At 54.6% G+C, this 20107-nt stretch overlaps 5 protein-coding genes across 5 annotated transcripts; all 5 read left to right on the top strand.

Moving 5' to 3' along the window:
• Window positions 1-2516: 2516 nt before the first annotated feature.
• Window positions 2517-5715, top strand: PG997_002175 (uncharacterized protein; the record flags this gene model as incomplete). Its single annotated transcript, XM_066806490.1, has 2 exons — window positions 2517-5318; window positions 5389-5715. The coding sequence occupies 2 exons, from the start codon at window positions 2517-2519 to the stop codon at window positions 5713-5715; spliced, it is 3129 nt and encodes a 1042-aa protein (XP_066673786.1).
• A 1284-nt stretch (window positions 5716-6999) lies between these two features.
• On the top strand, window positions 7000-8607 carry PG997_002174 (actin depolymerizing protein; the record flags this gene model as incomplete). The annotated part of the gene is made up of 3 exons (XM_066806489.1): window positions 7000-7208; window positions 7303-7541; window positions 7754-8607. 3 exons carry the CDS (start codon window positions 7000-7002, stop codon window positions 8605-8607), a joined length of 1302 nt encoding a protein of 433 aa, XP_066673785.1.
• Window positions 8608-9961: 1354 nt separating this feature from the next.
• Window positions 9962-11920, top strand: PG997_002173 (glycolipid anchored surface protein; the record flags this gene model as incomplete). The annotated part of the gene is made up of 2 exons (XM_066806488.1): window positions 9962-10048; window positions 10166-11920. The coding sequence occupies 2 exons, from the start codon at window positions 9962-9964 to the stop codon at window positions 11918-11920; spliced, it is 1842 nt and encodes a 613-aa protein (XP_066673784.1).
• A 1197-nt stretch (window positions 11921-13117) lies between these two features.
• On the top strand, window positions 13118-14286 carry PG997_002172 (uncharacterized protein; the record flags this gene model as incomplete). The annotated part of the gene is made up of 4 exons (XM_066806487.1): window positions 13118-13236; window positions 13312-13458; window positions 13517-13792; window positions 13857-14286. The coding sequence occupies 4 exons, from the start codon at window positions 13118-13120 to the stop codon at window positions 14284-14286; spliced, it is 972 nt and encodes a 323-aa protein (XP_066673783.1).
• Window positions 14287-17254: 2968 nt separating this feature from the next.
• PG997_002171 (uncharacterized protein) lies at window positions 17255-18421 on the top strand (the record flags this gene model as incomplete). Its single annotated transcript, XM_066806486.1, has 1 exon — window positions 17255-18421. The coding sequence occupies one exon, from the start codon at window positions 17255-17257 to the stop codon at window positions 18419-18421; it is 1167 nt and encodes a 388-aa protein (XP_066673782.1).
• Window positions 18422-20107: the final 1686 nt, after the last annotated feature.

Raw genomic sequence — 20107 nt, 5'->3', positions numbered from 1 at the left:
ACTAGCAGAGCATGCCCAGTTAAAGGGCGTCCCCCTCATCTCATCTCATCATTTGCATTGATTGCACTGCTGGTTGGCTGGTCGGACATGTGTGCGAGATTTTGCGGGATGTGCGAGAGAAAGACTGGATTGCCTAACCTACCACGTAGGGGAAACCTTGGGCAACCTAGGTAGGCACGCAGGCGCGCCCAGCGGTTCGGGTTCAGGGGAGGATAAAAGCCGATACCCGGCGCTGGTAATTGCCCATGCAGCCTCGATGGGCAATTTTGCAATTACCATCCCGCGGAGTTTCTCTTCCACTGCCACTACCACCTTACCCTAAAGTAGGCTTGCATTTGTTATTGCTATTCGCTGTAGTTCCAATTATCATTTCCGCCCATTAGGGTTTCGGAAGAGGAGACGATATGAATCGGAAGCGTACGGTACATGCCCATGAGTCGGATGGATTGTCTTTTGTTTGTTTTCCTTCTGTTCTTGCCAGTTGGTCAGAGTGGCCGCTACCTCTGTTAATGCTTCGGGATGGCTGGTTCCATTCCAGCGCCAGCAAGCGTACGTTACGCACTTAGGCCAGTTATGACGTCGACGGCCGGGTCTCAATTCTTTAAGACACTTGGAAGTTTGGGTATTTGCAAGCACAATAAGCTACAAACTATTTATGCATGGGGACGGAACATCTACCGACCTATGTATGCCCGCTGCCCAAGTACCTAAACGGTGCCCTCGAGCCTCCACTTCTTCAAGCGGTAGACCGTCGGGGCTAGACCCGATAGATTAAAAGTCTGTAGGTACTTTGCATTGCGTCCTGCAGAAACATACCTGCTTACCATCAATGTATGTCTTCCTCCTCATTTCTCATCCAACCCCAGGCAAAACCTCTACCAGCATAGTCTACCGGCTGCGTCTGCTCACCGCCGGTTGTGTATACGAACAATATTGTGGTATCCCGGTGCCTTTGGTGAAATGACCGTGAGGGGGTTTGAAGGAAATGACTCCATGTAGAAACATCCAGACCTTACCAGAATATCTCTTCCTACTTACTGTAGCTGGGTATATCCCAAGCATGTGCTTGTTCGGTTGGTGGGGGTTCCAAGTTAGTGGGACACAGATGGGCTAATCAATTGACGCTCTTGGCTTTTTTTTCGTTCCTCCTACTTACCTACCCTGGCATATCAGTGGCAAGTTGAAGCTCAATTGTTGTTGTCTTCATTCCGGACGTCCACCGATAGGTAGAGTAGCCCGCCCCCAAAAAAGAAACCCGGCATTTCAGATATTGGGCATGCGACAAAAAATGCCTTATACTTTCTTCTGGAACGTCCAGAGCGAAGCCTCCTTTCTCCTGGGGCTGGCTACATGTAGGGATCATGCTCACGTCCAATATACCAAAAGTAGGAAATGAAATGGTGTGTGTGCCCCGTTATGGATGCTAATGCTTAACGCAGCATAGCTACAGCGCAGGGTGCAGTGAAGAGAAAGGAACGGCCCCATCTGTGTGTTCCATACAGTAGCTAACCCGCTAGCCTGCTGGAGAAGTCGGCCAAAACGAAATATTCCCTATTCCCTGGCGATGCCTGCCCAGCACCCTTTCGTCCCGGATCGGCAACCCCCAGTCAGGTTTAGCCTCGACAGTCCTGACTCTTTTGACTTGATGTCACCTGCCTTTCTTCAATCCTGATCCTGTCTACCACCTCGCATATCCATTTCCGTCCGCCGCAACCTGGCCACGACACAGACAATTCCATTCCCATCCATTATTCGGGATCCCTTCATCAGATCGGGCCCAACCGACGCTGCCACCGGATTATCTGGCCCTTGCTTCCACATTTTCCCAGCTCAACCCTACCATCCACCCAAAGCCGGGGGTCCGTCACTACACCACGCAGGCGACCGAGGCGGCCGACAGACAGGATAGGTTTGGCAGCCAGCAGCGACAGCAAGCCACGCATGCAGCTACCCGACTGTCCCAACTACCATCCAAGCAGCGTCTTCAGGCTCGCAACACCAGCCTGGGACTTGCGAATCTGTCATACTACAACCCTACACCACGCCGGCTCGTCTGTTGCGGCACGATAACCCATTTCGCTTCAACCACAGTCGACCCCACCAATCCACATCTCTTGTCGCGGACTGCCAGCCTGGACAGGAACGATTCTCGTCTGACTAGACCAATGCTTTGTGCCTCTTTACTTCGTCTTTGAAGTGCTGCAGCTCCGTTGCTTGGTGCAACCAGGCTTTTTGCTTTCCAGTGTTCGAACCGTCCAACTGGAAATTTTGCATGCCGACATTGTCACAGTCGCCACATGCAAGACTTGAGAAACTAGCTAACGAGACAAAACCATTGACGATCGCATCGAACTCGACCGCGGAACTATCTCCCCGGGCTTTCGACGGCATCCCGCGAATAATCGCCGAATTCTATTCCGGCAAACATTTCTACTGACTTCACCATCAATCACGGAGACCTGGACGAGCGCTCCACCAACTGCTCGACGCCCATATACCCAACAGATGTTGCCAAAATGGATAGCTTCTTTGGCACCCAGCTCTCCCAGGAGGAGCTGCAACGCCGTCATGCGCAACAACGAAACCAGAGGCGGGCTAGGATAAGTCCCAGTTTGCAGCACCACATGAACATGCCTAACATGTCCCGGGATACCATGTCAATCCACCAGGATACGGCCATGGTGGGCGCGGAGTCCCTGGATGATATCATCCAGAGCAACAACCAGGAGCTTCAACGCCGACGCAGCCTTCCCCAGTCGCCATACGACAGGAACAATTTCCCCCAACCACCGGACCCGCGCAGAGTGTCGATGATGGACTTCGCGAACCACGACTACCGAGATTATCAGCTCGGCGGCATGCCGACGACTTCTACGGATGGGATGGGAGGTGGCTTTCCGAATATGAATCACAACATGACGATGCCGGGGACCACAGGCAGCTTTTCCCCGCCAAACTTGATGGTGGACGACTTCTCGGCTATCTCACCGGACATGATGACCAGCATGATTGCCTTTTCGAACATGAACATGGAACACATGGGTGGCGACCCTACTGCCATGAACATGTTCCAGTCGGGGATGCCTACTGGATTCTCACAGTCCTCATTGGGAACAGTAACACCTAGCTACAGTATGGATATGACCAGTCCGAACGGTCAAATGGAAACTCCTCATAGTGCGGTCGGGAACAGCATGATAATGAACAACGGCGACACGAACATGATGGACACCAGCCAGCAACAGTTTGTGGCTGCTACCCAGGCACCACAACCCCCACCGAATCTTACCCTCGATACTGCAATGTCGAATTACCAACCGAATGTGTCTCCACAGCCACCGACTCAGATGCACTCGCAACCCCCTGGGCAAATTCAGCCAATCGAGAGCGCCAGTCAATCACCTAGCGGGAATTCTATCCTGGATATGCCCCAGGAGGAGACGCAACCCAGCATGCCACCGGTGCCTCTGATTGCCCCGAAGGAACAGAAAGCGATATATTCTAAAAGTGGATTCGATATGCTCAAAGCGCTGTGGATGGTGGCAACGCGGAAGAACCCTCAAGTCAATCTCGGTGCGGTCGACATGTCTTGCGCATTTGTCGTATGCGACGTGACAATGAACGACTGCCCCATCGTCTACGTCTCGGACAACTTCCAGAATCTGACAGGCTACAGCCGACACGACATCATTGGCCAGAACTGCCGCTTCTTGCAATCCCCAGATGGAAAGGTGCAGGCTGGCACAAAGCGAGAATTCGTCGATAACAGAGCTGTATTCAATCTCAAACAGAAGATTGCGGAGGGAAAGGAAGTGCAACAAAGCCTCATCAACTACCGTAAAGGCGGAAAACCTTTCCTGAACTTGTTGACAATGATACCGATCCCATGGGATACCTCGGAGATAAGATACATTATCGGCTTTCAGATCGACTTGGTCGAGTGTCCCGATGCCATTGCGTCATCGCAAGGCCAAGGTGCCATGAAGGTCAACTACAAACACAATGACATTGGCCAGTACATCTGGACGCCGCCTGCTTCAAGCCAATGGGAGCCTGAGGCTGGCCAAACATTGGGTGTTGACGACGTGTCTACCTTGCTTCAACAATTTAACCCCAAGGGAGCGGTCTCGGACTGGCACCGGCAGTCCTGGGATAAAATGCTGCTGGAAAATGCCGATGATGTGGTACACGTACTATCTTTAAAGGGGCTTTTCCTCTACGTGTCCCCGTCTTGTAAGCGTGTTCTGGAGTACGATGGGCCAGAACTTGTGGGCAGTTCCATCTCCACGATCTGCCACCCGTCCGATATCGTCCCCGTGACCCGTGAGCTCAAAGACACGGCTACAGGCTCTACGGTGAACATTGTGTTCCGCATCCGGAGAAAGGAAAGCGGTTATACCTGGTTCGAAAGCCACGGCGCGCTCTTCGTTGAGGCAGGCAAGGGTCGGAAATGCATCATCCTAGTTGGTCGTAAGAGACCGGTGTTCGCTCTGCAGCGCCGGGATCTGGAGGCCAATGGCGGGATCGGCGACAGCGAGTTGTGGACAAAGATCTCGACCTCGGGCATGTTTTTGTTTGTGTCGTCGAATGTGCGCTCGCTGTTGGATCTCCAACCGGAGAACCTCGTAGGGACCAGCATCCAAGATCTCATGCGTAAGGAATCCCGGCCCGAGTTTGGCCGGGCAATCGAGAAGGCCAGAAGGGGCAGGATTGTGACTTGCAAGCATGAAGTTCAGAATCGCCGTGGGCAAGTACTCCAAGCGCTGACGACCATGTATCCTGGAGATGCCTCCGAAGGCCAGAAACCCACATTTCTTCTGGCCCAAACGAAGCTACTCAAGGCTTCATCAAGGTCGATTGCCCCGGCTGCGTCGCAAATCAACAAGGCGAATCACATCCCGCCTACCGACCCGAGATATATCTCTACGCTGACCTCGGCACACAGCCCCAAGGCTGGTAACAGCGGTGTCAAGGAGGCTGAAGATCATGGGCTTGTATCCGCTGCCGGCGGTGGCATTCCACTCGGCTCTCAGGATAAGGCACTTGCGTCCGACGACAACATATTTGACGAACTGAAAACCACAAGATGCACCAGCTGGCAATACGAACTGCGCCAAATGGAAAAGGTCAACAGGATCCTAGCGGAGGAGTTGCACGGGCTGTTATCCAACAAGAAGAAGCGCAAGCGTAGAAAGGGCGTAGGAAATGTGATACGAGACTGCGCGAACTGTCATACCCGCAATACCCCCGAATGGCGGAGAGGTCCCAGTGGTCAAAGAGATCTCTGTAACAGCTGTGGTCTTAGGTGGGCTAAGCAGGTACGTTCACCACTACATAGCAGACGAGGGACGAGTGGCGAACCAAGTCGTGCTAACTCGGTGAGTACAGACGGGCAGAGTCTCGCCCCGGAACTCGTCAAGGGGCGGCAACAATGACGGCGCGAGCAAGAAGTCCACCTCGCCAGTGCATTCCTCGCCGCTTCAGCGAGAAGTTTCCACGGGTGAAATAAGCGAACACCCGTCTGAGACGGATTCGATGACAACCGCCCAACGATCACACAGCTCCAGCGCTGGGCCAGGTACCAGTGCCGGGACAACACCCACGGCGTCCAAGGGCCCGTCCAAGCCGCCACTGAGCCAACCTCTCCTGGAAGGAGGGGCGGAAAGCGGTCCGATGGCTTCGATTCGAGAGGAACGAGAAGCGAGCAGTGGGTGAGGCTGCATTGGCCTGCCGTCCACTTTTTTTCTTTCTTATTTCCCTTGCATTATGAATTTACACCTGATCACCAAGAGATACCTACGACCAAATTTTCTATCTATAACCACCAAAGGTGGCCGGGGCGGACCAGGCTTTGACGATATATTTCTGCGTTCTACTAGACAAATGTGGGTCGGATCTATTCATGGGAGATACCTCTCTGCCCCCGACGGGTAGACCTACGGGGACATTTGGAACATGCATGTTACGCGGAGTCTTCGGTCTATTTTTGTTTGCTGCTTGAGGGAGACAATGGGAGCGTGTCGGTTTCCCGGCGGGGAGTGGCTATGATGCTGGTGTTGAGATTTTTGCAGCCTTTAGACCAATGTTTCATCACGACGGCGTGGGTACATACATATATAGTGGTCGAGTCGAGTTTACCAAATTGGGGGCGCTCAGTTGGCAAACGCCCTGGAGCTTGGCTACTTACGTCTCGACAGGCTCGAGCTTCTATGGGCTCGAAATGGATGAAGAAGGCAGGCGGGATGCCCCCATTGTTGAGTCATGAGATTCCAAAAGAATATCCAAGGAACGTTTGGAACACGCAGGGAGTTTGGGGGATATCGGGACGAAGTATACGTACACATTAAGATACCACTCGCAATTCAAGTTTTCCAAAAAAAGGGTCCATTTTCTGAAATAGTAGCGGATGCATTGCGCAAACAAAAATCCGGTTCACTCTTGGCGTGGGGGGGCCTAGAATCTGGCATGAAATCATACTTTATTCGGCTGACAAGTCCGACGAGGCCTTCCGTAGTCGATGGATGATGGCACGATTACTGTGTACAAGTCACGGGTTTGCTGAGAGCATTCAACACTGTGACGGTGGGAAAATGGGGACTTTGAGGGGATGAGTTGGCAAGCCACTACTGGCGTGTTGTCAGTCTAGGTGTCTTTACAGTGCAATGCGCTCGAGTTAGAGGGGGCCCAGGGGGTACGTTATAGTGGGGGGTTTGCGACTGACACGTACCTGGCCACTCAGCCTCAACTGATCGGCGTCGCCTCCAAAGTCGGGGTACCTTTCTTGGCAGGGAGCTGCCAATGAAACTTGACAACTCAACTTGAAATAGAACAAGCTGTTTGTTTCCAAGAACTTGTCTCTTGAGGATATACTCTCTTCTATTCAACTATCCTGACAAATATATTGAATCGCATCTAATTATATTGGCTACTATCAGTAAGCCAGCACCGGAAACAACAAGCCACTTAGTGAAGCAAACGCACACAAGCCAAGCAGCGACAATGGCCCCGCACGAGGGGTTGGTTCACCCGAAGGAGTACGACTGGCGCGACAGCAACGTCGAGCTCGTCGGCTCGGACCTGGACCACAAGGTGAAATACGCGAGCGCGGCGACGGAGCCGGCGTGGAACGAGGGCAAGGTCGGCGTCGAGGCGGGGCTGCGCGTCTGGCGCATCGAGGACTTCCAGGTCGTCGCGTGGCCACGCTGGAGGTACGGGCAGTTCCACGAGGGGGACAGCTATATCGTGCTGCACTCGTACAAGGTCGGGGAAACTACTACTACTAAGGGGAATGGGGATAAGGAGGGGGGAGGGAGAGGGGGAGGATGGAGAGGAGGGGGAGGGGGAAGAGAAGAAGGTGGTGAAGTTGGGGCATGATGTGTTCTTCTGGTTGGGGAACCATACGTCCCAGGATGAGGCCGGGACGGCGGCGTATAAGACGGTGGAGCTGGATGAGTTCCTTCATGGCACGGCGACGCAGCATCGGGAGTTGCAGGCGGAGCCTTCGGAGGAGTTCTTGGCGCTGTTCCCCCGCGTCACTATTCGTGAGTTCACTTTCTTGCTGTTTCTTTTCGTCTATGTGGTCGCCTTTTCCTGGCGCAGGTTTTCTTCCTGGGTTGAACTCTACATTCATGATTTCACGGGGGAAAGAAAAAGAGAAAGAACCTCGTCGTCGCTAGGAAGGCGTACAGATACGCCTACATCTCGTTGCATTACTATCAAACATCTTGAAAGCATATACTAACTCACCGTACAGTCTCCGGCGGCGTCGCCTCGGGCTTCAACCACGTCGACCCCGACGCCGAGGCGCCCGAGGCCCCGCCGACGCTGCTGCGCGTCTTCAAGCACCCCTACGCGACGCGCGCCGATTCGGTCATGGTGTACGAGGTGCCGCCGAGCTGGCGCAGCCTGGACGAGGACGACGTGTTCGTGCTCGAGGCGCAGGGCAAGATCTGGGTGTGGCAGGGCGCGCGCTGCAGTCCCATGGAGAAGGCGAAAGCCGCCCAGGTCGTCCACGACATGACCACGGCCAAGCACATGGACGTCGAGGTCGTCGCGCAGACCGAGTCGCGCCATCGCGCCATCGTGAGCATGCTCGGCGGCGACGCCGAGGACGGCGGGCCCAACGATGATCCGAACATCACGTTCCACGCGCCCCGGCCCATCTTCTCGGCGCGCCAGAAGCAGAAGCAAGAAGGGCAGCAGCAGCAGAGGAATATGCGGCCGAGACGGCTGTACCGCCTCTCCGACGCGTCGGGCCAGCTGCAGCTCTCGCTCGAGAAGGACCAGGGCCCCATGCGCAAGTCGGACCTCGACAGCAACGATGTCTTCTTGCTCGACGACGGGGCGCACGTCTGGGTCTGGCAGGGGCAGGGCGCCAGCAAGGCCGAGAAGGCCATGTGGATCCGGGTCGCGCAGAAGTACCTGCACGCCTTCCTGCGCCGGTCCAACGGCGGCGGTTCCGGCGGCGGCGGCGAGGAGGGGGAGGAGGGGCAGCAGCAGCGGGAAGAGAGCGAGGAGGACCAGCAGGCTTGCGCGACGTCGGTTGCGAAGGTGGTGGAGGGGTACGAGAGCCCGGCTTTTATGCGGGCTTTGGAGGCGGGGGCTTAGAGGTAGGCCTGTCTACGGTAGTCGGTCATTTGTCGGCAACATGGCGGATTCATACACATGAGATATCTAAGCCATCGACTTCATAGCTGGTCAATCCAAAAAAGAACCATTGGGACATATTTCGCAGTAAGGGCTACCATGTCACGTAGATTGTGCACTTGGCTTCATCTAGCTGCTTGGATATACCGACATTGCGAGCAGGCAATTCCCGGGGTCCAGTGTAAGACGGGCACTTGCAACGTCTGTGAGTCGGCACACAATATCCGTATCTTGAGATTTCAGTGTTACTGCTCGGTCACCCATTTCTGCCCAACCCGTCCCGTCCCTTTCGTTGGTTTGGTTGAGCGTGCCAGTCCGCATTGACGTGGTCCTCTGTGCGAGACTGACTACCGTTCTGTAGTACGCAACCTGCTAGATGCTGCAGTCGCGCCGTGTAAGTCAAACTAGCCGACTAGATGAAGTCAAATGACATCTGATGGTGCACCGTTACCTTGCACATCACAAATACCAATGTAGATTGGGTACATGCCGGACGGCAGATATGTCGAGTTGGTGTTGGCTCAAATGCTGGAAGACAAAATCGATGGTGGTTTTGGTGGTGTTCGGCGTTCCACTCATTACGGGGAGAAGGTGTTTGGGGTGGGTTCCATCCGCAACATCGGGCGTTTCATCGACAGGCACATCCGCCCCGATCCCGCCCATGCAGCAGCCAACGAGCAGGGACACTGCCGACTTTTGCGCAGCGGCAAGCTTGGAATTCGAAGGTGCTCGCTCCACTCCAATCAACAGGATGCACCCCTACCGTTACCAATGATCAGGTTCTCCCTCCTCCAGATGCAGCGAAACAAGCAAGATACGGGGTGGCTGTGAATGGTGAATTGAAGGAGTTATGGTTAAGGAGTGGGTTAGGAAGGAGGTGTGCGGTGGGCAGTGGGTGGGTGATGCGTGTAGGGGTCCTACCTGCCTGCCACTGCCACTGCCTTATCTCCCTCCTGCCGGTTTCTGGGCCCCTCGGGTTGAACAAAACTTGAGCGACGCCCAGCATCGTCGGCTCGTAGCCTTTTCTACTTGGTCATTGTTTGTTTGGTGTGTATTCGTCTCTTCCCTGGTGGTTACTTCTTTCTTGGCAACGCCTGTACGTTCCTTATTCTTCATCTGTGGTGTTCGTGATTCACTGCTAGTCATTCGTTCGAGACGGAAAGACTCTTCATTTTTTGGTTTGGCCAAGGCAGATCGTCGTCGTCGCTTGTCGTTTGTCGATCTACCATTTTCGATTCTACTTCTCAATACCCCTTCTAAACAAACGATTCGTGGTGTGCGGATTTCTCCGAACAACACCCAAAAACACAACATCATGGTGTCATCACTCATGAAGGGCGCTGGCATCGCCGCCCTCGCCTTTGCCACCGGTGCCGCCGCCGTGGAACCGATTGTCGCCAAGGTGAGTTGATCTACACGAACTTGGGATGGCGGGGATGGGGGATCTTCGAGCATACATAAAATGAATACATAAGCAAAACAAGACAATGCTAACGTCTCGCCAATACTCTTGTTGTAGGGCAAATACTTCTTCTACAACAACGGCACGCAGTTCTACATCCGCGGCGTGGCCTACCAGCAGGGCGTCGGCGTCGGCGGCTCCGTGGCCGACGGCCAGACCACCTTCACCGACCCGCTGGCCGACCCCAAGTCGTGCGCCCGCGACGTGCCCATGCTGCAGCAGCTCGGCACCAACACCATCCGCGTCTACGCCGTGGACCCGACTAAGGACCACAAGGAGTGCATGACGCAGCTGGCCGACGCCGGTATCTACGTCATCGCCGACCTGAGCGAGCCGGGCATGTCCATCGAGCGTGACAACCCTCAATGGAACACGGCCCTCATGGCCCGCTACACGAGCGTCATCGACGCCCTGTCCCCCTTCAACAACACCCTGGGCTTCTTCGCCGGCAATGAGGTGACCAATAACAACACCAACACTGCGGCGTCCGCCTTTGTCAAGGCCGCCGTCCGCGACACCAAGGCCTACATCGCCGGCAAGAAGGAGATCGGCCGCTGGCTGGGCGTCGGCTACGCGACCAACGACGACAGCAAGACGCGCGACGAGCTGGCGTCCTACTTCAACTGCGGCGCCGACCCCAAGGCCGCCGTCGACTTCTGGGGCTACAACATCTACGAGTGGTGCGGCCAGTCCACCTTCCGCGAGAGCGGCTACGAGGAGCGCACCCAGGCCTTCCGCGACTACAGCGTCCCCGCCTTCTTTTCCGAGTACGGCTGCAACAACCCGGGCGGCGGCGAGGCCCGGCCCTGGCAGGAGACCTCGGTGCTCTACTCGAACCTCATGAACAAGGTCTGGAGCGGCGGCATCGTCTACGAGTACTTCCAGGAGCAGAACGACTTCGGTCTCGTTAACGTCGACAAGGCCGGCAAGGCCACCCCCCGCAAGGACTTTGCGCCCCTCGCCAAGCAGATCAAGGACTTCGGCTACCCCGCCGCCAACAAAACGATGCAGATGGCCGCCTACAAGCCCGCCGAGAAGGCGCGCCAGTGCCCGCCCGTCGCCAAGGGCAGCTGGGAGGCCGCCGAGGCGCTGCCGCCGACCCCGGACAAGAACACGTGCGACTGCATGGTGAGCAGCCTGAGCTGCGTGGCGGCCGACAACATGCAAGCCAAGGACATGGGCAGCCTGTTCGGCACCGTGTGCGGTCTGGACCCGAAAGCCTGCGCCGGCATCACCGCCGACGCCAAGACGGGCACGTACGGCGCCTTCGCCATGTGCGACTCGAAGCAGCAGCTCGCCCACGTCCTCGACGCGTACTACAAGGGCACCGGCAAGTCCAAGGCCGCGGCCTGCGACTTCAAGGGCCAGGCCAAGCTCGTCAACGGCGGGGCGCCGCCGACGGTGGCGTCGTCGTGCCAGCCTGCGCTTGCGTCGGCTAGTGCATCGCCTGTTACCAAGGCCGGGGCTGCGGTTGACCCGTCTACAGTTGGAGGTAGCGATAGCGGTAGTGGCAGTGGTAGTGGTTCGTCGTCTGGAGGTAGCGGTTCTTCTTCCGGTGGTAGCGGTTCTTCTTCGGGCGGCTCTTCCGGATCTGGCTCCTCAGGCTCGGGCTCCTCTTCGGGCAGCTCGGGTTCAGGCTCTAGCTCCGGATCTGGGTCTGGTTCCGGCACCGGAACCGTTGCGGCTGGTGCCAAGTCTGGTAACAGCACGACTGGCGAGCCGTCGACGGCTCTGGGCTCGCGGACCTCGTCGTCTGCTTGGGGCTATGTGGCTGCCATTGGTGCTTTCGCAGCTGGCGTAATGGTACTGTAAAGAGAGACGGAGAATGGGTAATCTTATACCAGAGAGAAGAAGGGGTAGGCTTCGCTTTACCCAAGATGGGTACGAGGCGAACGTTTACTTATGTCATGTTATTTGCTTGTTAGAGTGCTTGATGCACTGAATTGAAATGAATTCATGAAATTGAAATACAGCCCTCTGTGCTGACTTCTGTCGTTGGACCACCCAGTGATATGCCCCGAAGTATGCAAGTGTCTCCGTCTCCCCTAACTCGCTTGGACCAATGGTATTCGTGATGATGTAAGAATGTCAGCATTCCTGGCTATCACAGCATTGGTCAAATGAATACCCAGTGAGCGCCGATGATAATCTGACTAGCTGGAATGCAGGCACTAATGACAGGTCCCAGAGAAACGGTGCCGAGACTGCCACATGTCGCTAGTGAAGAAGCCGTCTCTTGTTCAGCCCTCTCTCGGGGAACGACACGCTGATTAGCGAGTGGGGATCTCGCGAAGAAAACGCGAGGAATACGCAAAGGCTGAAATGTCTTGGTTCGTATCGAGCCAATCAGCAATAACGTCCCGTTCTTAGCGTATGGCTTAAGGACAGCGACTGCAGCGAAAGCTCTCGGCCGGTTGGGCCAGCTGACTGATCTGCATAGTCGGAGAGGCGCGCCATCGACAACTAAGAATCTGGTGGCGTAAGTGAGGAATATGTGCAAGCCAGCTTTACTTTCGTGACACAACCATCGTGATTGGGTCAGCAACAAAGCCATGGGGTCAAAGGCCTGTCCTACTGCAAGTCGGGGCATGAGGCTTCTTTGGGCCAAGCCCCAGCAACTGTGATGGTTGGCGAACTTGTCTCGCTTTCGTCGTATTTACCGGGATCGTTAGGGCGGGTTTGCCGAGTAAGGCTGAACTGGCCGCCGCCGACTCACCAAGCCCGAATCGAATGCCTTGGGCTTGTGAGACGTTGCTGCTGCTGCTGGTAATTCTTCTTGCGACTCGTCTTATGATGCGCATACATAAATGGAGGCCATGCCGTCGCAATCGAGGAGGAGGTTCTTACCTATCTCCTTGGACATTCGTAATTAATTGGGACATTTGTAGAGAGAGATCATCACCATCCACTGGACCAAGCAACTTCGAAACGAACACTGTACCACAACGACGAATGCCTCGCCTGCTTGCCCATATAGCCTGTCCCTAATAAACCCGTGGATACGCAATCATGGAAGACGGTCGATACGTTGACGGGTCTGTGTGGTTCTATGCGCCGAACAAGGGCGCTCCCATATTTTTCGCCATTGCCTTCTTCGCTTCGGGCTGCTGCCATCTATGGCAAACCATGTGAGCATACGATGAAGATCCCCCAACCCATGACAGAGCGCGCGCACATAGCTGACACACGATGGGTGTGTATAGACGGTATAAGTGCTGGCGTCTGACGGGTCTGTACGTGATCTGCAGCTTCCTCTTCGTCGCCGGCTTCATCGTCCGCGAGCTCGGGGCGTTCGACTACACGGACCTGATCAAATACATCGTCAGTATATGTTTGGTATATGCCGCGCCGTATGTCGACTTACACATTCATGGTTACGGAAAGCACCAACTAACACTGACAACCCAGTCCGATGTATGAGCTGGGCAACTACTACGTCCTGGGGCGGGTCCTCTACTTCGTCCCCTACTACTCGCCCATCCACCCCGGCCGCGTCCTCACAACCTTTGCCGCCATATCCATGGTGGTCGAGGCGCTCAACGGCAACGGCGCAGCCTACACGGCGAACCAGTCCCTGTCGAAATCGCAGCGGGACACGGGCAAAGCGCTCCTCCAGGCCGCGCTGCTGATCCAGGTCGTCATCGTCATTCTTTTCGTTACCCTGGCGGGCTACTTCCACCTCAAGTGCCGCCGCCACGGCATCCGCTCCGCCAAGGTCACCAACCCCCCTGACGACGCTGTACATCAGCAGCGCCATCATCACGGCGCGGACCATCTACCGCGTGGTCGAGTACTTCGACATCGCGAACGTGGACTTCTGGTCCCCCGAGTTCGACCCCGCGAGCATCAGCCCGATCGTGCGGTACGAGTGGTTCTTCTACGTCTTCGAGGCGAGCCTCATGCTGGCCAACAGCGTGTTGTTGAATGTGCGCCACCCGCGCCGCTGGCTGCCGCAGAGCACCAAGGTCTACCTGTCCCGGGCGGACGGCGTCTCCGAGATTGTGGGGCCGGGGTACAAGCAGGACCGCAACTTCTTCGCCACGCTCGTTGATCCGTTTGATGTTTATGGCATGGTCAAGGGGAGGGACAAGCAGACGCGGTTCTGGGATGAAGACGACACGGTGGCCGAGAGAGGGCAGGCGAAACCATCCTCTTCGAATGGCGGGCACGGACATTAGTCAACTGCGGCAACATGGGACAGATTGCCAATGGGGATGCCGGGACCGTACAAAATGCGACTGGGTTGACCACATCTTCTCTGTACGGTTGTGACGTATGGTAACCTGGATCAACACATTCGAGGGGATAGTGAGATCCATCCGCTTCGGTAATACGATATATCGCACTTCCAGTCAGAGGTGGCTCGTTCTCGAGACAGTCCATAGTGATTATGGGTCTGACGCTAATTATAAGTCATGTCCGGATTCAGGAAGTGGCGTCTGGGGTGAGCAATGAACGGTGAGAAGGCATGGGGCTTCGAACGTCCCTAGGGTTCGTAAATGGCCAATATGTCATTGGACTGGGCGACGTCGTCGAGACCCATGGATGGTCTTTGGTGTAGGAGTGCGTAAACCGACCAGTCGGGATATTACCTAGGTCGACCTCAATTTCGGGGATTGTCAGTGGGACGAATCTCCGGCGATCGACACGGCCACAATTCGTCATAGACTCCGGCATAAATAACAGTCATAGGAAGCCACCTATTGAGGCTCAATGTTGAAGGAACCAACAAGCATCGTATTGCGGCGCTGTACCTTGGACGACCCCAGAGCAAAGCACGCCGAGGTCCGAAGTTGTTGGCGTCGATCTTCCGAGTCTCCTCCTCAAGAGTCAAGATACGCTGTGGCTTGCAAGTAAGTGCAGACGAAATTGAAGTGGAGGAAGTGTCGAGGCCAAAACGCCATGCGCACGGGTACTAAGCCGTTAGGAGAATTTTATTCCAAGGTCAATATTGAGCTTAGGTGGAAGGATGAGCGGGTGAATGACTTGTCCCTTGGGCTTGCGAGACTAGGTTGGGTGAAAGGGAGTTGGACTCCATCCTCGGGACCGAAGGACTCACTCTAATTACAGTGGGTTGGCTCTTTCCTGTCATATCCAGCTCCGGCGGGAAATCGGTCAACGCCCATTCCAAGAAACAAAGACGACTGAAGAACGACAAGAGAGAAAAAAGAAACATTGAGCGTATTTGGCAATCTCCATTTCAAATTGCGAATAAGCCTCGGCCGAGGGCCCAAAAGCGGTGCCTGCTGACGATGTAGTAAACATCAAACATACGGTTCTCGGGCTTGGGCGATGGGGTTCTTGTGGCTTGTGCCGCCACTATATAAGCTAGTCTCAACGGACAGGGGGCCTTCCGGAGCGAAGCTGCTATTTTTGGGCATGTCAAATCAGTCGACACTCCACTTCTGAGCTTCTGGAAGCTCAAAATCGTTCCAATAAGCCCAGGTAAGCCGGAGAGATCACGATCCTCTATTCGTGTAAACCAGAAGCGCTGCTCATTCCACTCTCGTCAACTGATCCATTCTCGGCCGGTAGCCTACATCCATTTGCTTCCATGTGACCGGGTATGGACTGACTGTACATACGAGCCCAAAAACGTGCTGGAGACAAGGGTCGCTGACAGGAAGTAAGGCATGCGGCGCTGGAGTTGGTCAAGAATAGGTAGATGCATTCCTTACGCAAGATAAGAAAACGCCCGTCGTCGGAATCATTCAGAGTCATATAGCGGATGGTGGAATTGCATTAACAGACATCTCAATAATAAGAAAGTATGATACGCATGGACCCGACGTTTTGTTGAATGACTGAAATTGGGATGGTTGGCATTCACGCCTCACGTTTGAGCAGAGAGCAGTGGAAGAAGGCACAGCCAAGCCATTCAGCCTCCAAGGGATCGCATCCTCCCAACAGCCAAACACCTCGACCAAGCCCTGTTGAGCAGCTTGCATGCCAACCCACTGCAAGAATCTGCGATTGCCCAACTCGCTTTGTTTGGGGCCAATGCACCTACCTCGATACACCTCAATTGTTTGGGCGGTTTCGGGGACCCTGTTCCAAAGGGCAGGCGCATGCGGGAAAACGGTCTTGGAGCTCGACCCGGCATTTGTTTGCTGCTCATGGCCAACGCAGGGCCAATTACGCGTGATCTGCTGCAGGAAAGGAAAGGAAAGGAAAGGAAATCATATCTTCAGCAGCTTATTCTAACCCTTTTCCCCTTTCCCATTCCTCACTCGCATCGAGACAGATTCCTACTCCAATAGTTCATCAAGATACACCTTCAATACTTCTGTTTCAATAGACTGGACCAGGACGTCCTTGCCGAACCCAACTTATCAACCCCACAACATTACCTTAAGTATATTCATACTTTGCAACTTTGCGTAACGGTTCCGGAGCCTTGGCGAAATAAGTTTCGAACAAAACCCCCGATATCGATTCCATTTCTATATTTACACACGAGGAAATACGGAGCAGACCGTCTTTCTCTGCTGTGCCTGTGAGAGCGAAAGACCCGACCAAGCCGCAACGGCTCCAGAGGAAGCAAGGTTAGCGGCGGTGTGTTTGCTGTTTTGGTGTTACTCTCACCACATACCGTACGCTGGGACCGGCACTAAACAGCATTGACAGCAGCAGCAGCACTACCACCACCAACTAACACAGCAGCCAGTGGGCGTGCGTCGATGTGCATTTCGCCTTAAACACGCCCGCTCATCAGAGAATCCCAAGATTACCTACGCTGCATACAGGACCGCCCTCAGATCAGCTTGCACTTTTATTTTTGTTTATTTTTACCTCAATTTAATTATTACTTATTCTTTCTTACCCAATTCCCCGATCGGTATCACCGCTGATTGGATGTTCAGCCCGCCGTACTTTCCGTATGCGAGAGAGTGTGTCATCATCATCCATCGTACCTACTCTACTTTGCATGTGTACATTGATACCTTCTCCATTCCGCTGGCCCCTCCTCTACCCAATTCTGTACTCTAGTGGCGAGCAGCTTAAGCACTAGGCACAGCGTTAGCCGGCAACCACTTGGCCCATATTCGCTACACACTAAGCCCTTGCATTATTCCAAGTGCGACCACTAGGTTACATCTAACCCCTTCTCCCCCCTTCTTCTTCTCCCTCTTCCCTCCGATCATTATGATCAAGACAGATCCAATTCTCGAAGACATGAGTCCCGGAAGGAGTTTACCGAGCGAGCGAAGCCATATGGCCAAACCCCAGATATTCGTCCACCTCGAGTTCGGTGTCTCGTGGACTCCGCGCCATACTCCCAGGACGCACGCCGTCACTTATACCTCGCGCAACCTGCGGGACGCCCGCGATCGTGGTGCCTTTCCCCGCCAACTGCCGCCCACTAACACCAACTACCTATCTACCCTACACCATCAGCAACAATGGCAACGGGAAATTGGTGAGCACCGCCAACAGGCACGCCAACATTATCAACAACACCAGCAACAACCCCAATATTCACAACCATCTCACCACCCACAACACCACACACAGCAATCTGGGTACGACAACACGCCAGCGACACAGCAGGATAGTAGGAGGCTTGGGATGCAATGGGACAGAGACTCGTTAGAGCGATCACAGGAGACTACGCCTGATGGACAACGGAATCGGCGGCGGGAGTCACGAAGTGAATCGAGAGGTCTATCACATGAACGGGGAAGCTCGGCGCCGCCGCCGTTGAATGACAGTCCATGGGACGCTAGAACCGGCGCATCATTATTTCCACCACCAGCGACAGCAGCATCTACGTCACAACCCCGACAGAACCGGACACAAGAGGAGCCGCGCATCTGGAAACCCTTACCCGAGGCACCGGGTCGGTATCGACTCGGGGAGGATGGGCTGCCCTGGTCTGCCTTCGCCTGGCCGGTAGACCCCCACGGGCCTGATGAGGACCAGGGCGAGCCAGAGTACGCAAATCAACCTACACCAGTCGACATGTCTTCTCGACGCTCACGAGTGGAGGACCCTGCCAAGGCTATGGAGCTCGAGTCGCTGTCGGCGGCCATGATGACCGTCGATAATGGTTTCGAGAGTCAGTGGTGGTACCAAGGCCCGCGCGAGCCCGTGCCGCGTTTATCGAGAGACCAAGAGGAGCCGCAGCGCCTCAGCATGGCAGATGCGCTGCTTTTTAACGCGGCCGATCCCACGGTAAGTACAGCATCGCCCATGGCGAGTGCGCCACCGCCCGAGGGCTGGTATGCCCCGACAACCCCCAAGACGACGGCTACGATCAGTTTTCCACCTATGATGGAAATGGGACGTTCGGGACGACAAGCGAGTCAATAGGCGGTATCGTATCCCCGATCTCTACCCTATCAGCATCGCCACAACAATACCGGCCCCTACACAGGACGCTGACAACGAGGTCAGAGGAGCTATTTTTCGGTCACTGATTGGTATATTTATATGAGCGATCATGATAATGAATAAGGAGCATGCATATACCCATGGATCTATACAGGAGAAAAGGGTCACTCTTAGCACGCATTTCTTTTATTTTATTTGGTTGGAACTTGGTTCAAGGAGTTGTCCGATAGATACAACTATCTGGGGGTATTCACACACTCGCTCACAGTAATGTCAGCGTGGAGCGATGCATTTCCGTGCTGTGCAGCACCGCAAGCATCATTGATAGCATCATTTTGGAGTTGGAAGCGGGCATCGGAGCGAAACCCATATATAGACGGCAATATCCTACGGAGGAGGAAATCTCTTGGGGCTAATACCAAAAAGGCCGTTGTTGACTGAAGCCATCGCGGCTTCAGACATTTCTTAACTTCTTCTTCGCCTCCCTCTACATGAAACTACTTCGTTGACGCTTGGCTCAATGTTGTGCACACACACAAGCCGAGGGGTTGCTTGGCAGCCTTGTGCCATGTGCGCGGTGAGCAGCAAACTTGCCACTGCTAAATATGGAAAACATTGTCAACCCACCAGCCCCAATACCCCCTTGCTGCATGCGGTGCGGTGGCCAATTTGATGGCCGATTGAGTGCGCGGGTAGAGAGGTCCGCGGAGCGGCTACTGCAGATCAGGTCAGCCATCCCGTTACTCGCTTGCCCGCATGCTGCTGCTCATTGTCAGCAGACATAAGAGCAGCGAGATAGCTAGCTGTTTCTTGTTGCGCTCCCCTCTTGCTGCAAGATATGAATGCCGTCAGCTGACACCGCCGATAACGACAGAGAGCCTTCTCTACGATTTGCTAGAATATGGTAGCCCGTTTGACACTGCAGCAGCAGTGGTAAATTGCCTGTCTACCTGCCTACCTACTTACCCTGTAACCTGCTACTCCCTGTATGGGTAAAGGGTGGTTCATGTGAACAGATGCATGCTGCATATACACAGCCACTTCTACTTGGCATACAACAGCCTGCGCGCAATCTGCCCCTCCCAAGCACCAAGGTGACCAAAAGTGCACTTTTCAAGATATGTGCGCCGTGACCTTGCACACAGATACTGGGATGAAACCTGGCGGTGCTATTCGCTGTAACCCCCTTCGCAGGTATGCCGACTAGCCTCTCAGGAGGAGGGGCTTGTTCGTGCGTTTTGCCATTCCAGCCGCATGGTGCGGCAATTTTACGTACATAAAAAAAGTAGGGGTTCTGTCTGCCATTCCGCGCTGCATCGCCACACGGTTTGGTGTGACAAGAAAGAAGGAAAGCTTGGGAGATGATGCAATATTCAATTCAATCCACTGTCGAATCCTGCCGAAGCCAACGCATACACAGCCAGCTAGGTAGATTTGCCTCGACCCCAAAGAAATGGCGGAAGGAAAGAAAAGAAAAGCAATACGCCCATGGCCATTGGCCAATCGCTTGTAGCTGACATGCATATAGCTATGTAGCTCTTCTTTTCTGCATATGGGTAAACTACTGCCTAGAGGACAGTCACTACCTGCTTTTGATACTTGCCATCTAGATTCTGCACATCACCGAACACATACCTTGTATTACCTCTGGTTTCGGTTCCCGAA

The sequence above is a fragment of the Apiospora hydei genome, assembly GCF_038363865.1.
Source record: "Apiospora hydei strain CBS 114990 chromosome Unknown utg000003l_segment0_segment0, whole genome shotgun sequence".
In the NCBI taxonomy this organism is placed as follows: Eukaryota; Fungi; Ascomycota; class Sordariomycetes; order Amphisphaeriales; family Apiosporaceae; genus Apiospora; species Apiospora hydei.
The sequence above is the reverse complement of the archived record's forward strand: the minus strand, read 5'-3'. Positions and strand labels throughout refer to the sequence as shown.